The sequence below is a fragment of the Mus pahari genome, chromosome 13, assembly GCF_900095145.1.
Source record: "Mus pahari chromosome 13, PAHARI_EIJ_v1.1, whole genome shotgun sequence".
Classification (NCBI taxonomy): Eukaryota; Metazoa; Chordata; class Mammalia; order Rodentia; family Muridae; genus Mus; species Mus pahari.
Window position 1 is genome coordinate 11,600,675 of NC_034602.1, and position 18,763 is coordinate 11,619,437.

Below are 18,763 nucleotides of genomic sequence, written 5' to 3' on the forward strand. Positions count from 1 at the left end.
ATGAAGAGTGACCTCCATTCTGTCAATATTTTTATAGCTTCCAAAGCTTTTTCCTTACCAGAGAAAGTTTAAATACATGTAAGGGTCAGATCCCTTCTATGTTGTGATAATAAATACTTAAAATGACTATAACTCAAGCAAACTACTATTTTCCCTTTATATTCATGGTTATACAAACACAAATGTTCACATTAGGTAGGTATTTCATATGTGTCAGTGTGTGACCATAGTCATGAGGACTGTGTTGTTCTGTAGCTTGTTTGTTTAATTTGCTTTTTTGAGACAAGGTTTTTCTGCATTGTCCTGGCTGTCCTGGAACTCTCTCTGTAGACCAGGCTGGACTCAAACTCATAGAGATCTTCCTGCATCTGCTTCCCAAGTGCTGGGGTTAAAGGCATGTGCCACCACTTGGCTCCTGTAGCTAAATTTTGGAAATTCAATTCAATTCAATTTTAGAAATTCAGTTTTTAAAAAAACAATGGATATTTGAATATATAAAACAATGGATATTTAAATAAACATGTGCATACACACACACACACACACATGCACACACTTGGGTGGAAACTGGAGATTAATATGAGGTGTCTTTCTTTACTGCTTTTCATTTTATATTTTGGAAACAGGCTCTCTCACTGAAACTGGAGCCGTCTGATTCCCCTAAGACTGACTGGCCAGTGATCCCCACAGGTCCTTCAGCCTCTTCCTTCCCCAGCTGTAGGTTCACAGAAGCAAACTGCCATGACAGGCTGTTTTGTTTTCTTTTGCATGGGTCTTGGAGTTCACAACCAGGTCCTTACTCAACCAGATTTCAGTGACCTAGAAGGCAGCAAGGAGCATCCAAGGGTAAGGGTTCAAGTTAGAACAAGAGACTTAGAAAGGCCATGAAGGTGGGTTTCCTGTGATGTGTTCCCATGTAGCAATGAGTTATCCCACCATTGTTTCAGTTATAAGTCTAAAACATCGTCCAGATTCTGTCATTACTTTGCACTGTCATTGTTGATTTAAGGATGACCCCTACACTAGCTGCTCTCAAAAACACAAAAACAAACAAACAAATATAAAAAACTGTCCATAATTAATTTCTTTGCTCGAGTTAGACAGCATTAGTTCTTCCTGTATTTCCTGCCTCTGGCTTCTTACACTCTGACTGATGGAATTCCTGTGATTTGAGCAATCTGACATTATGATTCTGGAGTGGGAGCAGAGAAGAGCTTGCCTCCCCCTTTCCATGTCTGTCCGACTCTCCTCCGAAGCCATTCTCCACCCCCAGACAGGAGTGATGTATTGCAGCTCACCCTGGGAGCTGCCGGATCCTGGAGGAGGTTAAGAAACTAGAAAGGGGTGCCAAAAATATGACTTCACAAGGTTTTGACTTGAGATTGAGTCAACTTTCTTAAGCATCTTAAAATCATGTTTTACAAAATTTTATCTCCCAACAAATGATTTATAGAAAGGATGAATTCTAAAAACTTCCAGTTTGGGGTCTCTAAGTCCAAAAGTAAATGTACATCTACAATAATGTTTTTCAGTAGAAGATTTTTTTTCAGCTAAATTTTTTACTTAAAAGAACAAGGAGTTACTTGGGAGGTGCCTACAATTTCTCGTAGTCTTTGTCTACAAAGCATGTTTTAAAATTACAAGGAAATGCTGACTTCTTAAAAAGTGTATGGTTTTATTTGACTAACCCTGACATGGTTGAAAGAGCATTGTGTTAAGGAAGCTCATGGTATAGAAAATAACAACATTTTCAAATTCTTCAATTTTCTTCCAATTTCAGATTTTTTTATTTAAGCATTTCATTATGCTTGCTCCAAGAATTAAACAAAATCTTTAGAAAATTTCCCAAATAGATTCTATGTTAATTAAATGTTATATGTACATAGTGAAGTTTTTAATAGAATAACAAATAGTATATACAGAAATTGCCAGTCATTAGATTATGCTTAAGAATACATGCTATTTATTTTTATTGGAATATGTATGTAACTATTTATAATATAGCTAATACTAATCAATTCATTTTCACTAAAACACCCTTCTGGTTAGTGTGATCATTTCTACGTATGTGTTGTGTATTTGTATGCTTGTGTGCATGTTCATATGTGTATGCAGGCTCACATGCATGTATGTGCAAAAGTGTGCATAGGCCAGAGGTCATATTCAAGTGTCATTGCCTCTCCTTTGTGAGACAGGGTCTTTCTCTGGGGATTAGAGCTTAACTGTTAAGCTTGGTTGTCTGTCCCATGCCATCCCCTGTCATCACTGAAATCATTTCCTAATTATTGATTATTGTGTCTTCCTGAGCATTTGAGGGTGTTGGAAAATGGCATTTTTCTATACTTAGAATGATACACATGCTACAGTAAACCTATGTCCATCCCCCATTCTATTTACTTATTCTTGGTTGGTAAACAAGATCGTAGGCCTGAGAGAGAAGTAGATCATTGGAAATGAAAACACTGTGACTTTATGTGTATTACTAGCTTGGCTGTGAAATGCCAAAGGAACTAAGTGTAGGCTCCCTTTAATGATGAGCTGCAAGCTGAACACTGAACATCAAGGAGTAGAACTGAGGAGGGGAATCTGGCAAAGCCAATGGGTGAGCATCCCTTGCTCTTCATCATTATTGCAGAGATTTAGAGAAGGGAGCTTAAGCTGTGGACAGGGTTGGCTTTGGAACTGGGCAACTCTACTTCGAGTTTGTTCCTACCACATGCCCATTAAGCTCTGCTGACCCTCCTGCTCTCTCTGTGAAAATTCAGTTTAGGAACAAAGTTTGGGACCAGGGCAAAAAGCAGACAATAAACAAAGGATAAAAGCCCATTTCAGAAAGCAGTTCCACCAGCTCTTGCTCAGAAAACCATCCTAATTCCACAACTGCAAAGGAAAGAAGATAATACATTAGCAGAATGGGGGGAAAATAAACAAACACACACAGACACACAGCAAATACACATACACCACACACCTGTACACAAACAAACACACACAAATACATACACATACCACACACACACACACGAAAATACACACACTAAACACACAAATACATACACAAGGGCAAATACAAATACAAAGAAAGCACACACATGCGCACACACACATATACACACAAATATTCACATAAATACATATACATACCACACAAATACACACACAATTGCACACACACATACATACACACACAAAAACCACACACACACAAGCACACACACAAATACATATACACAAACACCATACAAGTATACATACACCACACAAGCATACACACACACACACACACACACAAAAACACACATACACCAAGCACAAACATAAACATACATACCACATATATACACACATGCACACATTAAAACACCCAATATATAACAACTGTGAAGCAAAGAGAAGAAATGAAACCAGGAACTCTTTGTTAAAAACAAAATTCAGGGGGCTGGAGAGATGGCTCAGTGGTTAAGAACATTGACTGCTCTTCCAAAGGTCCCGAGTTCAATTCCCAGGAACCACATGGTGGCTCACAACCATTTGTAATGGGTTCCGAAGCACTCTTCTGGTGTGTGTCTCAAGCGAGCTGCAGTGTACTCATATAAATAAAAATAAATAATCTAAAACAAACAAACAAAAAAGAAGTGAAAGAAAAAAAATTAAAAAAAAAACCAAAATTCAAATACAGTTTGCAATCTCCTTGTCTGATTCTTATAAAACACAAAAAGTAAAATTCAATTTATAGATGATCCTAAGTCTCTAATGCTGGGAGACTGTCTTTCCTGTCTTAGCTCCACTCCTCCTTATAAGGACACTGAGTCCTAAACAAACAACCAGGGCAGAAAGAAATGTATCTCTGTTTATTTGAACATGGAGGGAGCTGTAAGGTCAGACTGCTGTATTCCTTTCCTTGGCAAGACTTGGCCTCAGAAAGGAGAATTGGCTCTCAATACAAATTTTGCTCTGTGCTGCACACACAAGGAGATGCAGCCTTCTTTCCTTAATCCACTTGTTTATCACCTACAGAAAAGAAGTTGTGTTCTTCAAAGCACTTTATAATTAAGGTGTGTGTGTGTGTGTGTGTGTGTGTGTGTGTGTGTGTATTAATACACAAAGGCAAATAAAACATTTACAACCTTTAAAGATCATTTAACTGAATAATTTAGCGTCTTTAAAAACCTAAATTGTAGTATATTTTGGTTATATTCTATTAGGAAAAAGTGTAAAACTGCTCATTTTAGTGGGTAAGCCAAGCTCACGGTCACATTCCTGACATCTACATCTGAATTATATCTAAATAACAGTTTTTTTTTTTTAAAAAAATACTTTTGTAGCCATTGGAAAATGTATTCACATTCAACATTCTAATGTGTGTTCACTCCATCTCCCTTTCTCTTCTCAGAGACATTACTTTTAACTTGATCTAATGTATATGTATATATTTATTTTGATTTCTCTGTAAATAACAGTGTTTTAAGAAGAAAAATATGTTCATTTATGCTCACATCCACTCTAACAGCATTTTGTTAATTTCCAGGTTTAGAAACTTCTTGATAAGTTTGTTTCTCTCACAAGGAAAAGCAAAGCATTCTGTCACCAAAGCAGGGAGGATGAGTCCCGGGTCAAAGGGCACTAGAGAAACAAACACCAGGGCCAGTTTATTTAAACAGATAGTGAGACAAGAGGGCTGACCTCAGTTTGACTTATAGTGGGAGGAGCAAGAATGCCATTTTATTGCTTTGCCCAGAAGGAAAAATCTTTTTGTATCTGAATTCACCCCTGAAACCTTCTAACTGCTGGCTCTGCTGTATGCATCTAATTCTAAAAAGCAGTTTCGGTGGAAAAGTCCTGAGGGCCCTGTGATGCTGAGTTGTAAAATCATGCACACAGAAATGACGTATCATTTTAGAAAATTAAATACTTTGCTGTTTAACTAGTTACTTTTAGGTGAAGATGTTCGCCGTGACCTTAACCCATGGTGCAAATTGTTCATAATAGTATAGAGATTATAATTTAATAATGTTCCTAGAATTTACTGAGTCTCAAATAAATTGACAATATTTTATTATATTGAAATGCTTTTAAATGATGGCTTTCTGAAAGAGGAAGTTGGGTTGAAGGTGTAGGTCAGTTGGTACAGTGCTGGCTCGGCACATGCTGGGCCCTGAGATATGTCTGACAAACCTCATAGTCTGGGTATAGTTAAAAATGCCTGTAAACTCAGCATTCAGAATTTCAAGGTCATCTTCCTGAGCTGTATAGCAAGTTTGCGGCCAGCATGGGTTCCACGGAATCCTACCTTAAGTCAAGCAAGAAAGTTCTATGCAGACCTAGTACATATCTGTGCAATTCAAAGTGGTTGAGTTGTATTTGATTCCCAGTGTTTCTGATTGATATTGTTTTTAATGACAGGATTCTCATCCTAGTGTCCATATAATCTATGAGTCTCTTATATCAGGAAATCAATTAAAAAACAGTTATCATCAATACAAAAAGAAGTAAATAATACCTAGTACCAATGGGTGATGAGGTAAGGGGATGTGGTAACGAATTTGTCCTTTATGCAGGCACCAGGACAGGCCCAAATGAATGTGACCAGAAAGTATATCCCTGCAAACCTCCAGAGAGATACAGTCTCAGCAAACTGAATAGAGAGGCCTGAGTGATAACAGGCTCAAAATATGAGAGGGACTTACCTCTAAAACGAAAACCTTTGAAGAACCATGGATGTTTAACCCAGGGAAAAAAGAAAGAAGCCTAGAAAATATGATTGCTATGTTCAAATGTTGAATGAACTTGTTCAAACTGCCCTGGAAAGCTGTACCAAGAATTGATTTTAGATGGAGAATGGGAACTTCCGGCAGCTCGCATTGTTCAAAGACGGACTCTTAGGGCAGAGAGTTAGTGCTGTGTTGGCTTCTAGGAGAGGCTATGCCTTGATTCGATGGGATGTTCTAGACATCCATGTTAATGGCCAAGCTAAGTGATTGAGCGCTTCCTAAACTTGATTTACCATTTTTGGTGCCACGGGCTGAATGGCCATGAGTTGGTGACCTGAGCTGCTTACTTTGTGTTGGTCTTTGGGAGCCTTCGTGATTCAGCGTGGAGTAGGCCTATGTGGGAATATAGAAAAACTGAGTCCCAGAATTTTTTTTTTCTTTTTTTGAGCAGCCATAGGCATTCTCCATCTTCAAGGTGTTCGCTGTCACGCTTACTCCTTATCTGAAACTAAGTGTGGACACAAATGGCCGCTGTAGTCCCAGCATCGGAAAGGAGGGGAATCATGACTAGTCCCTAGTTTTGTGTCATCAACGAAGTCTTAGCATCTTTTTGGTAGCACATGCCTGGAAATAAGTCATTCAATTTCTTGAGCCTTGTTAAAAATTGTCCTCATTGCGCATACCTTTAATCCCAGCACTTGGGAGGCAGAGGCAGGTGGATCTCTTGTGAGTTCTAAACCAGCACAGACTACAGAGTGAGTTCCAAGACAACCAGGGCTACACAGAGAAACCCTATCTCAACAAATCAAATCAAATCAACAACAACAACAACAAAATCACTTTCCCTACCCATAAAATGTCTTTACAAAGACTTAAACAGAGAGTGGACAGACTAAGTCTCTCCTCTGTCAGTCAGGATTACATAAAGAACTACACAGATAGAGGATTCTACAGCTGCTCTGTTTGGGTGTGTAACGATGAGGCTGCTCTGTTACCTATAAGTTACTATGAAAATTACTTTTAGTATATGCAGAATATTAATATTAAATAATTTTCTAATTGGTCATGCAGTACAGGCAGCTAATGAAACGGCAGATTTTTTTTCCATTTTAATTGGTTATTTCACATGGTGTTTGTGCTACACCTGTGCTTATAATGAGAACGGAGAATTAATCTAACCTTCTGCTCACATGATTCCAATTTTCATGGCTTATATAAGATAACGATAACCTGATTTGCAACACAATTTGTTGTAGATCCTGTGTTTTAAATATTTTTATTAGCAGTTCAGGGACTTCATATGTAAAAACTGAAACAGTTTATGTAGCCTCTACAGGTCTGCACCCACACTGACCCTTTTAGTCAGAATCTACTTCCGTCATTTCCTTTAATTGCTTCTCAGAAGGGACACAAGCAGGTACAGGATATTGAGAATCTTAAAATGTTATGAAGCATGTATTTTTATTTTAAAGACACATCTTTGACTGTTTAATGATTTGGAGTTCCAGAACTGCTTTCTTTGCTCAAATAGACACATGTACAAACTAAAATTTATATCAGACTATAAACCCTTCAATTATTAATAGGGTAGTATTGAACTTTTTAATCACATTTTTGATGTCCTGCTCAGAGTTGGGTTGAGAACTAAAGGTAACCCAACACATACTCTGTATTTTCTGGATTTGGCAAACAATTCTTATAACCCAAGACTAAAAGCTTAAGAGTTAAATATCTTGCAGAGATGGTTTCAGAGCTAACAGGGGCTTTTTTTATTTTGTTTTATTTTGTTTTTGGTTGTTTTGTTTTATTTCAGTGACTTTATATTTTTGAAGGAGCTATAAAAAGACTTGTACCAAACAATTTTTAAAATAAACATAGAATGATTTAAATATCTTAGTAAGATGTTTATAAATTTTCAGTAGTAGTGGAAGAAAGCAAAATTATAAATTCAATTGCTGTATAGATGTGACCTTGTCTTGACTTCGGATTTTGCATAAAGAGAAAAAAAAGTCACCCCAAGAAATCTCTCCAAGGAATGCATTTCTTTAAAGTCCCCAGAAGTGTGAGTTAATAGTGATAAACTCCAGACATTCTTTCAATTGATGGTGTGCCGCCAACCGGGCTCGTTATCTTAGGGGTGGACATAAGGATGAAACTAGGTTTGCAAAAGGTAGGGGAGGTTTGGATAAAACACACTGTGAAAAAGAAGTCAGAAAGTGTAAGATTGAAATGTCAGTAATTGGGAGGGAACAGATGTCCTCAGAGCTTCTCCTCTGTGTCTCCTCCGACTCCCACCCGGCCCTTTGAAAAGAGTGGTGGCTAGCATTGTTTCCTGAAAACTCTGCTAATTCCCCCATGAAAAGATGAAATGGAAGTGTCCAACTGTGGTAAAGCAGCCAAACATAAATCAACTCAGAAACCCAAGCCTTGTACCCAAAGGTCACGGGGTTGTAGGTTTTGCCGCATGTGAAGCTGTCCGCAAGGGAGAGAAAGGCGGCTGGCTGAGCTTGCCAGGGTCCTGCTCTTCTTCCTGTGATTCATTTCTTCCTCCACCTTTTGTTTATGTTTTTATGCAATAATGATGTGCTTTGCTTTCTTGGTTACAGGTTTATTAATGCCCGAAGGAGAATAGTGCAGCCCATGATAGACCAGTCCAACCGAGCAGGCAAGTCCCCTCTAGTGACCATATTCAAGTCAGGCAAGCGAAAAGCATCCTCAAGCCATTCACCAGGAGGGCTGCTGCCTGGTAAATGAACTGGGAGTGAGTGCTACGAGTGCCTGGCTTTAGAAATGAAACCAGTTTGGTTTTGTAACAACACTAATCAATTTAACATCATTATAAAGCATTTGGAGAAAGTAGAGAATAAAAAGCCAACGGAGAAAAGTAACTCTTAAACCACGTGCTCAGCTACAATCTTCTTTGTAAACATTCGATATATGAATGTTATTTTTTTTTCCCCAAGTTTGCCTACCCAGCTTTCTGCCACTATGACCACTCCCTGGTGCATGGCTTGGTGTGGAATTGCTGTAAACTTTATTACCTGTCAAAAGGGCAAAGGGGTCGGGATCACTTGTGGGACTCAGTAAAGTTCAAAGACATTCAGTGAGGTAGAGCTTTTGTGTGCTTTAATAACCCAAGGCAGCTCACTTCTGAAACAGCTTTTCATGTACAGTTAAAACACAGGATTTGGTTAGTGACATAAATACACGGCTCTTATTCTCATGCCTCGCTCATTAGTATCTGTCTTCTGGTGCTCACACTTTTAAAAAAAATAACACATTTTTGTGTTTGTTTGTTTTTCAGTCATGAGCCCTAGGATTTGTTTTGTATTATAACATAGTAGCAAAGGCAGGGACCAAGTATACCTGGGGCGATGCGGGGTTGAACCGTGCCTCTGAAATACCACTCTGCTCTCGGCTGCATCAAAGCTCTGTTGGCACCACACTGGGCCCATACCCAGTTAGTCAGGTTCCAGTGTCTTCTTTTCTTATAATGTCCATTTTGGAACCACCAGACAAACCTCCCCACCATAAATTTTGTGTCTAGCCTGTTCCTTGAACATAGATAGCACTTGAAACTCTAGTCACCGAGGTATATAGAACTGGCCTGAGAGAAAGAATTAACTTTGGTTAAAAAAAAACAAAACAACAACAATAACGACAACAACAAAAACCACATGTAATCTGCTTGGTATGTTCTCTGTGTCCCCTCCCCTCTCCTGGCCCTCTCCCCTCCCCTGTTATTAAGAAGCTGTGCTGTGTACTTTTGTAGTCAGCCAAGGGACACCTTATAACCCTGATGGACAGCCAATGGGAGGTTTTGTAATGGACGGTCAGCAGCACATGGGCATCAGAGCGCCAGGTAAGACTTTTTTTTTTGTATGATACTTTTTCACATAACTCCAGAAGTATCACCCTCCCCAAGTCCCTGTCAGTGCAGGTAAAGGAGCCCACCCTCTGCTTTCTCAAGCTGCCTGCCTCGCCTTGCCTACCATCTGTGCATCTAAGATACCTCAAAGGGGAAGCCAGGACCTTTATGTGCGCAATATCTCACTGCCTCTCAGCTACCTAGAACCTGTGTTTTTTTTAAGGGTCTTTTGGCACTATCTGTTGACTTTGCTCATCTTCTGGCCTCTTCTTGGATTTTTATCTCCCTTCTAGGACCTATGAGTGGAATGGGCATGAATATGGGCATGGAGGGGCAGTGGCACTACATGTAACCTTCATCTAGTTAACCAATCGAAAGCCAGGGGGAAGTAAGTACAAACGGGGCCTTTGTCTTCACTTTGTCCTAGGAACATTCTCCTGCGTCCTCTCATGTTCTCCTTGCCCATAGCTTCATGCTTCTTTCTTCCTTTCCATTAAAGCCTTATTTCTTGCTTCTTTCATTTTTTTTTCTCTTGTTGGTTTTGATCAAGGTTTTAGGCTGATAAATTCTGTATATGATATACATTTATCCTGTGTGTTGCTATTGTACAGTACTGACCACATGACAAAACAAGAAACAGTCAGGAGGTGGGGGAGTGGGTTGTCATAGCAACAGACTGATTTGCAAAATGTAAGCAGTCTGCAGCAGTGCAAGGAGAGGAAAGAGCATGTCCCCAAAGTGCCATAAATCTGTCTAACCGCAGTTGATGCATGAGTTACATTTCTACACTAACCTGCAAGACACCAAAAAGCCAAACAGAGAACTTCTTTTAGGTAAAATAAACATAGCTTTACTTAGGGTAAGTAAAGGCATATTTCGAAGCTTCAGACAACTAAACTTTGATTTTCTTTCCCCTAGTTTGTTCCTTTGTCTGTCCATCATAATGGGATTACGTGTGGCAATGGAAAAAGGGAGAATACAAAATAGAGGTGTGCACAGCAGGCTTCAGGGCTTAGCCCAGGCTAATTGACTATATCCAAATTAAGTATGCCATCACTTGCAGTGTGACAAATGGATTTGACTTATTCAGTATACAAAAATAGAGATCATTAATGCAATCTTCAGTGGCAGGCCTAGTGAAGTGAGCCTAGGAAAACTGTCCCAGATTCTCACTCTGTCATTTTCTCTCCTAAAAAGACACCCCAGAAATTTGAGTTCAAACAAGCAAAACTGTTTTGAACTCCAAAGCCTTAGTTCATTTCCTAAATTGCCCCTAACAGCTTCTCTCTAGCATTTCTTTTTGGAATTAAAAGCCATGATTTCAGAGTCTTGGATGTGCCCCTGATTATATTAACACACTATTTAAAATTCTTGCTGAGGCCAAGGGTAACATGCTGGTCTTCTTCTGTGGGTGGGAGTCCAATGTAAGTTTAACAGTTCCCTCTGAAAGCATTCCATTGAGCTTGGAAATCAACAGTCTTATCACCTCATCACGGAATTCTCTAGCTTAGTTAATTTAAATATTGTTTCTTAGTTTCTGGGTCAATTAAATTTAAATGATGTATTTTATGCTTCGTGACCAATTAAATTAATAGGTTATTACAAAAAATATTATCATCTTTTTTGATTAAAGAGCTGTGGGTACAGTATATTTTATAAGCAATTTTCATTAGTTTAAAAATGTTCCTTTAGGCTAGATTAAGCAGCCATTCATTGCCAGAGCCTGGAGACCTTATTCGAAGGTGTTCATAGCATTCACAGTGCGCTATTACTTAGAACTAAAGGCAATTGAACATACTTAGCAATGGCGTTCTGCCTTTCACCCTTGATGATGATGGAGCTTATGGCTCTCAGAAACAATACGCCCGTCACTTTCCATCAGCTAGAGCAATCCATGCAGAAGACAAGAGGCCCCTCAAAGCAAGAGGAGTATTGTTTTAGGTCCAATTTTTCTTATTGTTCTCAAAATCATTGTAAGGTAGACAGAGTTCTCTGAAGCTTTTCTTCTCCTCCAGCTCTAAGAGGCCATGTGGAAGGAATTTATTGATAACTGTTTTGATTCTCACCCCCCCCCTCTCCCCCCAAAAAGGTATAGGATTTGCTAAGTAATCACTGTTACTGAGCTTGCCTCGTTGTGCTTCTGTGAAAGGTTTAGTGACCGGAGCTCTCGATAGAACAAAAATGCTTCTTTAAATCAGAACCCAACGTGTTTTTGTTTAAAACTAGACTTGGTAGGACTGGTCCAATGGCCTTGCAAGGGAAACAGTTCCGATTCCAGCTTGACATCTCCTTTTATTTTCTTCCACATGAATCAAAATAATGTCTCACAAGGCCTGCCTTCATCACAATGTTCCCTGGCTTTCATAGGATTGCCATAGTCAGAACCACACTGATGCCTTTCCGTAATTTTTTGTTTTTTTGTTTTTGTTTTTGTTTCTTTCTTTTGAATTTCTACAGGGCTGCAAAGTATGCCAGGGGAGTATGTAGCCCGGGGTGGTCCAATGGGTGTGAGTATGGGACAGCCGAGTTATACCCAAGCCCAGATGCCCCCCCATCCTGCTCAGCTGCGTCATGGGCCCCCCATGCATACGTACATTCCTGGACACCCTCACCACCCCGCAGTGATGATGCATGGAGGACAGCCCCACCCTGGAATGCCAATGTCAGCGTCAAGCCCCTCGGTTCTTAATACAGGAGACCCGACAATGAGTGGACAAGTCATGGACATTCACGCTCAGTAGCTTAAGGGAATATGCATTGTCTGCAATGGTGACTGATCTCGAGTCATGTCTTTCCTGCAATGACTATGGAGTTCCATTCTTGACATCTACTTTGGACCAAGGAGCATCCCTAGTTCTTCATAGGGACTCTTAAAATGCAGGAGAACCAACCGAAGTCAACTTGGGGGACATGCAAAAATAACTATATAAGACATTAAAAGAACAAAGAGTGAAATATTGTAAATGCTATTATACTGTTATCCATATTACGTTGTTTCTTATAGATTTTTTAAAAAAAAATGTGAAATTTTTCCACACTATGTGTGTTGTTTCCATAGCTGTTCACTTCCTCCAGAAGCCTCCTTACATTAAAAAGCCTTACAGTTATCCTGCAAGGGACAGGAAGGTCTGATTTGCAGGATTTTTAGAGCATTAAAATAACTATCAGGCAGAAGACTCTTTTCTTCTCGCCTAGGATTTCAGCCATGTGCGTGCTCTCTCTCTCTCTCTCTCTCTCTCTCTCTCTCTCTCTCTCTCTCTCTCCCTCTTTCTAGCCTGGGGCTTGAATTTGCATGTCTAATTCATTTACTCACCATATTTGAATTGGCCTGAACAGATGTAAATCGGGAAGGATGGGAAAAACTGCAGTCACCAACAATGATTAATCAGCTGTTGCAGGCAGTGTCTTAAGGAGACTGGCGGGAGGAGGCATGGAAACCCAAAGGCCGTGTGTGTTTAGAAGCCTAAGTGTCACTTCAAGCATCATCGTCCCCATGCGACAACAACCATCACCTTATACATCACTTCCTGTTTTATGCAGCTCAAAAAACATAGACTGAAGATTTATTTTTAATATGTTGACTTTGTTTCTCAGCAAAGCATTGGTCATGTGTGTATTTTTCCATAGTCCCACCTTGGAGCATTTATGTAGACATTGTAAATAAATTTTGTGCAAAAAGGACTGGAAAGATGAACTGTATTATTGCATTTTTTTTTTTTTTTTGTAAAAGTAGCAGATTAGTGTGAGGTGGCATGCATACAAGGTTTACTAAGTGGGGTACGCTAATTATACTTTTTGTTGTGGATAAAGAAATGCTTGTCAATAGCCTTTTTCTATCAAGAAAACAAGGAGCTAATTATTAATAACAGTCATGGTACACTGTGTCTTATCTTAGCATTCTGATGGAGTTTGAATGTATGAAAACTCCAAGTCCAGCTTTAGTCATTCAGTGCAGTAATGAAGTCAGACTCCAGAATAAAAAGGTTATTTTTTTGTCATTCTGACTTTCTGCTTACAAAATGTATTCCTCAAATTTTTAATGATTAGGACAGTATTTTTAATGATAACAAACAATTAGCTCCCTGGGCCATATGTATTTGAAAATTGTAACCACTGAGTAAATTATTTAACAATAACTACTGGATTAAGATGACTTAATGAACTGGTAATACCAACAAAATTAAGAGTTAAAGTCACTAAACTAGCTGTAGCCTCAGACTTCATTCAGTATTAGTCACCTACACTATCAGTGAAATTATGCTGTGACAGAGCTGAAGCTCACAGTCAGCCTTTAGCCAGGGATGTTATCTAGGGCAAGCAGTACATGTTTATTAAGAAATTAACTATATAAAATTGAAGAGACCAGACTTCAAAATCTAATTTTTATAAATATGCTCTATGTTCTCATTGGTTAAAACTGGTTATTAACCAATTTTCCAGAACAGCTGTACAGAATTTCTGCATGGCAGCCAGCTAAATGGTTCAAAATAACATGTTTAAGCTGCAATAGCTTATAATTTCACTTAAATAAAATCACTGCTCTAAAAAGTGCTTCATAAAGCTAAGGGAAATATACAAATATTTTAATGAAGGCAAATTAATTTTTGAAGAAAACAGCCTTTTGGTTGCTTTGGGAACAAAGGATGGGTCAAAAGCCTTAAACTCCAGCCTGACATTCAGACCCTTGTCACCTTATAAACTGCCCACAGCAATCCTGTTTTCTATTTGGAAAGAGAAACCAGCTGTGGGTTGGCTCTACTCAGTAATGGTAATGGTGAGTCACTGCCTCACCTGCAGGAGCAGTGGTGTGCACTCTCACCTTTTGTTTATGGGGCCTTGTTTCTGACACGTGGGTGTGCAGGAGAGAGAGAGAGAGAGAGAGAGAGAGAGAGAGAGAGAGAGAGAGAGAGAGAGAGAGAGAGGTGTTGCAGCCTGGTCACAGAGTTGTTGCCCACCTCGCCCCCCCCCCCAAAAAAAAAGATGGGACGGTTTAACTTTCCTATTTTGGCCCCGAGACAGTTCTACGACTGCATAAGTGTCCATATTAGTGAAATCATTTTCTTTGATGGGTGGTTAGTAGCAGTTAACAACCATTTATTTTCTTTTAAAAAAATAATAAACTTTATAAACTAACCGTCCTTTTACTTCTGCCTTCCCAGTACAAGCCTGGTGAGCCAGCCTTTATTCTCCTGGAGGCTCTAGCCTAGTTGGGGTAGGAGGGGGCGGGGTGGGGAAAAAGCCGGGGAGGGGGGAGGGGGAAAGGAGAGGGTGGTGAAGAGAAAAGGGGGAGAGGCTGGGGCTGGAGAGGAAGAGTGAGCGCAAGCAAAGGGGGGCTGGGGAATGTGGAGATTAAAAAGAATCATGATCATTAATGTCTAGGAATTAGAAAAAAATAAAGCAAGCTTTTGTGCCATGGTTTCCCCCCTCGGAGTGAGGAGTGTGTGAGCTTCGCTCCTCAGGTCTCTCTGTTCCTGCCCCTAACACCCTCCTGTTTAATTCTGTTTTAGCTTTTCCTCTTGTAAATTTCAGAGCCAGCTTTGAGGTTATTGACGACACTTATCGGAAGGAGGAAAATAATAGAGGTGTGGAGAGTGGTTTTGATGTTTCTTAAAGGACAAAAACAAAACGCCCTCCCCTAAACAGGGCACACAATTATACAGGGCTTTTTTTTTGGGGGGGGGAGGAGTCCGCTGGCTGAATGAGACTAGTACGACTAAGTTTCTTTTTCAAAAAAATTAAAAATGTTACCCGATCATATTTAATCAAATGTAATTATAACACATTCAAAATGAATAATATGCCTTGGAAGTATTTTTATTGTTATTGTTCATTGCTCGATGTTCGACTGCTTTAGAAGCACAGGAAAGAAGCAAACGCGCTACAAATGGGGAATTACCCTCGTTTAGCATTAAAATTCATTTAGATAAAATTGCCACAAACATTTAAATGGGAAGATTAGTTCCCCCTCACGCCTTATTGCACTCGCTCAATGGTTCCGTTAAGAACATTTTACACGTTGGAAATTCCGTCTTCTCAGGCGGCTTGCTGTTTCCTAGTTACACACATTCAAAGCAAAGGCTGCAGCCGCGGCAGGCGCAGCAGCGGCAGCAGGGGGAAAAAAGTTTGGCAACTGGTCTGCCATTCATCCACTGCGCCCCCAGTTTCCCTCCACCCTCCCCAGTCTGTCCCCCCCATTAACAGCTCCCCCCGACTTATGTGTTCGAAGAGCCCGGCCTCGAGGAGCCAAGGTTGGTTGTACAGTATTGACAATATTAAACTACAAAGAAATGGAAAAAAGCCGGTGGGTCCCTCTCTGCGTCTCCCGCTTTTGTACGAGACTGAGGGTTGAGTGCAAATGTGCGGAGTCGCCCGCACCCCGACCCCAGGGCCGCCGGGCGCGTCGCCGTGGCCCGAGACGTCTCCAGGAAATTCGCCACTGCTCTCGCTAGTGCGGTGGTGGAAACGTGTTAAAGGCTCAGCTTGCAAAGTCCTGGCACCGTCCAGTCCCTCCCGGCCCTCTTCTCGCCCCACCCCTCCCCCGCCTTCCCCCCCCCCCGCCCCTCACCCCTGTCCTTTCTTTTGAGCCGCAGGAAAAGAGGAAAGTCGTCTTCTACTGCCACCTTTTGGGGATTTGGAAAAACGACGCGGTAGGAGACCGGAGGGAGGCGGAGCACGGCAGTGTGTTTTGAGGGGGCGGGGGTGGGGGTGGGGAGAAACCCCCTTATGATCATGCGTCGGAACTGGCGCCCTTAATCTGATGCTTAAATATTTGATGTGGAAAAATTACCCATAAAATTAGTTACTAACAATTTCAAATTGAAATCACTTATCGAATTATAAGCGCATTAAAGCTGTATGGATGGTATTAGGAGTTCCTTTGGAGGTTGTCTCCTCTCGGGGAACTCGGCCCACGAGTTTTGCCACGGGGAGAGGCGTGGTCAGTGGAGCCCTAGGGAGACCAAGAGACAAGGACGACAGTTGGGGTGCCGGGGTTCTAGCGGGGTTAGAGAAGATGGATCTGGGTGTGGGGATCGCATTCTGGGCAGAAGCGCATACTGAATAACTCCGGGGATCAAGTCCGAACGTTGGGAAAGGGGAAAACTGCTCTTTTACGCTGGAATTCCGAGTCTTCAGTGATGCTTCCAGCTCCCCCTGTGTAGTCAGGGAAGCGGGGTTGGGTGGGGGTGGGCTGAGAGGAGTTTTGAGAGGTATCTCATGAGACCGCCGCGGCCGGCTCATCCAGCTCCAGCCGCGACTCAGACTCCCTTTAGTTTCCCCTCTGCACGACGTCGGGGCTGGGGCTGGTATGTGGGCGGGTGGGTCTCAGTTGTGATCACACACTACTCCGAGGTACTCCGGGTCTGCAGAAGAGTTCTATGCTCGCCCCCACTCCCCACCCATCTGAAAAGTCAAAGTTAAGAAGTATTAACTGTCTCAGGAGCCTGGGTGTCCACATGGGTTAGCGCAAAAGCTTATTCAGAGACTTCTTTGGCTCACGCTGGGCTCCTTCAGTTGGAACCTCTCAGAGTGGTTTGTAGTTGCCTGGATGCTTCCTTAGGACTTTTCCAGACGGAGTTCCGGCTTCCGAATCCCAGGGCGCTCTTGGGAGTGTGTCGGTGAGAGCCTGGGCACCGGAGGTTGCCTTGAACAGTCAGGCTGGGCAAGAGGATAGGCTTCCAGAGTGTATAGTACTTCGGTAGAGTAGAGAAGAATAGGGTCACAATGCGTTGGGCAGAAGCTCCTTCAGGTTTCCTTAAAAGTCCTAGAAACTTACCCCACTTTGGATCCCACAGGCCCTCGGCCTTCGGGAAGGCAGTTAAAACAGGAATTGATGATGTAGGTTCCCAACGGGTGTTTGGACCGTAAGCAGGGATGTGTGGGTTTGTGTGGGGGGCGCCCAGTCTGGTTCAGCGTTTTTCCTGGTCTCTTCTGTGCTACCCGGCACCCCCTGGCCCTTTGGCAAACCATATCACCAAGGGTAGGCGCAACGTAGAGGCTAAGAGCTCTCTGGTTGGGGGAAAACAGCTGGGCGGGAGAGTTGGGGGTCTTTCTGGGAGACCGAAGCCAGTAAATAATGGGAATGGGAGGGTTCTCTTTCACATCGAGCCAATCCCCGCCCCCCCCCAAAACGTTTAAAACATTCTCTTTCAAGGCGGAACTGAAAGGAAAACACAAATAATATATTGGGCAATCCGCTAGACGTTTACATTGTAGAGTTTTTGCCCTAAAAATGGTACCCTAGGGTTTTAAAAGAGAGATGGGAGGCACTTTTAGGGGCTTGGTTTAGCTGGTGGAGAAGTGACTCTTATACTGCCCACGAGCTCAGTCCACTTCAGGGAATTCCGACTCTGAAACTCTGGATTTAGTTTTAATCCAGTCTTCCTTTGATCAACTGTATAATTCCTACCCCTGACCACCTCTACCCCAAAGCACTGTTCATTAGGACCAGTGACTTTCATCTCTGGGAGGAAAACTAGTCCCAGGACTTAGCCCAGAGAGTAAAGTCACCTGCTTCATTACACCCACGGGTCCCGATCCTCTCCCCGGCGTCATTTTTGTGGCTTGGCACCGTAGTTTCGGGCAGAGTGTACCGGAGAGAGTTCGGGATCCCACTGTCTGTTTTCTCTGGGTTGGAGACCTGATTGAAAGACAGGATGGCCAACTCTCTGTCTCCCTTTCTCCCCTCCCTTTCTCTCTTTTCTGCCTAGGCCTCCCTCACACCTCAGCACTTTCCTCTTCCACCACCCTAATAGTGACAGGTTCTCCGAATTCATCTGAAGACCCGAGGCTCTAATCCCTCCCAGTCCCCGCAGGCGTTGGGGGCGGGGGGGGGGGGCGGGGAGCGCCGAAATCGCTGCAACACCCATCAGTTCACCTCTGCCGACCTCACCCACTTTTCTGGATTTGAGTAGCTGACTGCGCATAGAGATTCACCCCCCCCCCCTTGAAGACGTTGTTGAGCATGGTCTAGGGTTTCAAAGAGCCGGATTCCTCCCGTTCGGGAGATCGAGGGTCACTGATAACCTCACCTCTAAAAAAACCTAGGAAGGCAGCAAAGATCCCAAGTAGCCGCTCCTACCACTGCTGCCTCTCGGCTCAGAGCAGAGGTCAGACACTAGCAAAGTCCCTTTTCTGGCAGACCCGCGCGCGAGGCGCCACTGTACCTCGAGACTCAGTTTCTTCT

At 42.0% G+C, this 18,763-nt stretch overlaps 1 protein-coding gene across 2 annotated transcripts in view; it reads left to right on the forward strand.

Annotated features, from left to right (window-relative positions):
- Meis1 (Meis homeobox 1) overlaps window positions 1-13,267 on the forward strand; it is a 138,079-nt gene extending 124,812 nt beyond the window's left edge. The window contains exons 10-13 of one of the 2 annotated variants that reach the window (XM_021210294.2): window positions 8,318-8,376; window positions 9,484-9,573; window positions 9,873-9,967; window positions 12,037-13,267. In XM_021210294.2, the coding sequence (XP_021065953.1) occupies window positions 8,318-8,376; window positions 9,484-9,573; window positions 9,873-9,931 (208 nt within the window). In that variant the 3' untranslated portion in view covers window positions 9,932-9,967; window positions 12,037-13,267. The remainder of the gene's footprint in view (window positions 1-8,317; window positions 8,377-9,483; window positions 9,574-9,872; window positions 9,968-12,036) is intronic. The other variant, XM_021210293.2, reaches the window with a different exon arrangement.
- Window positions 13,268-18,763: the final 5,496 nt, after the last annotated feature.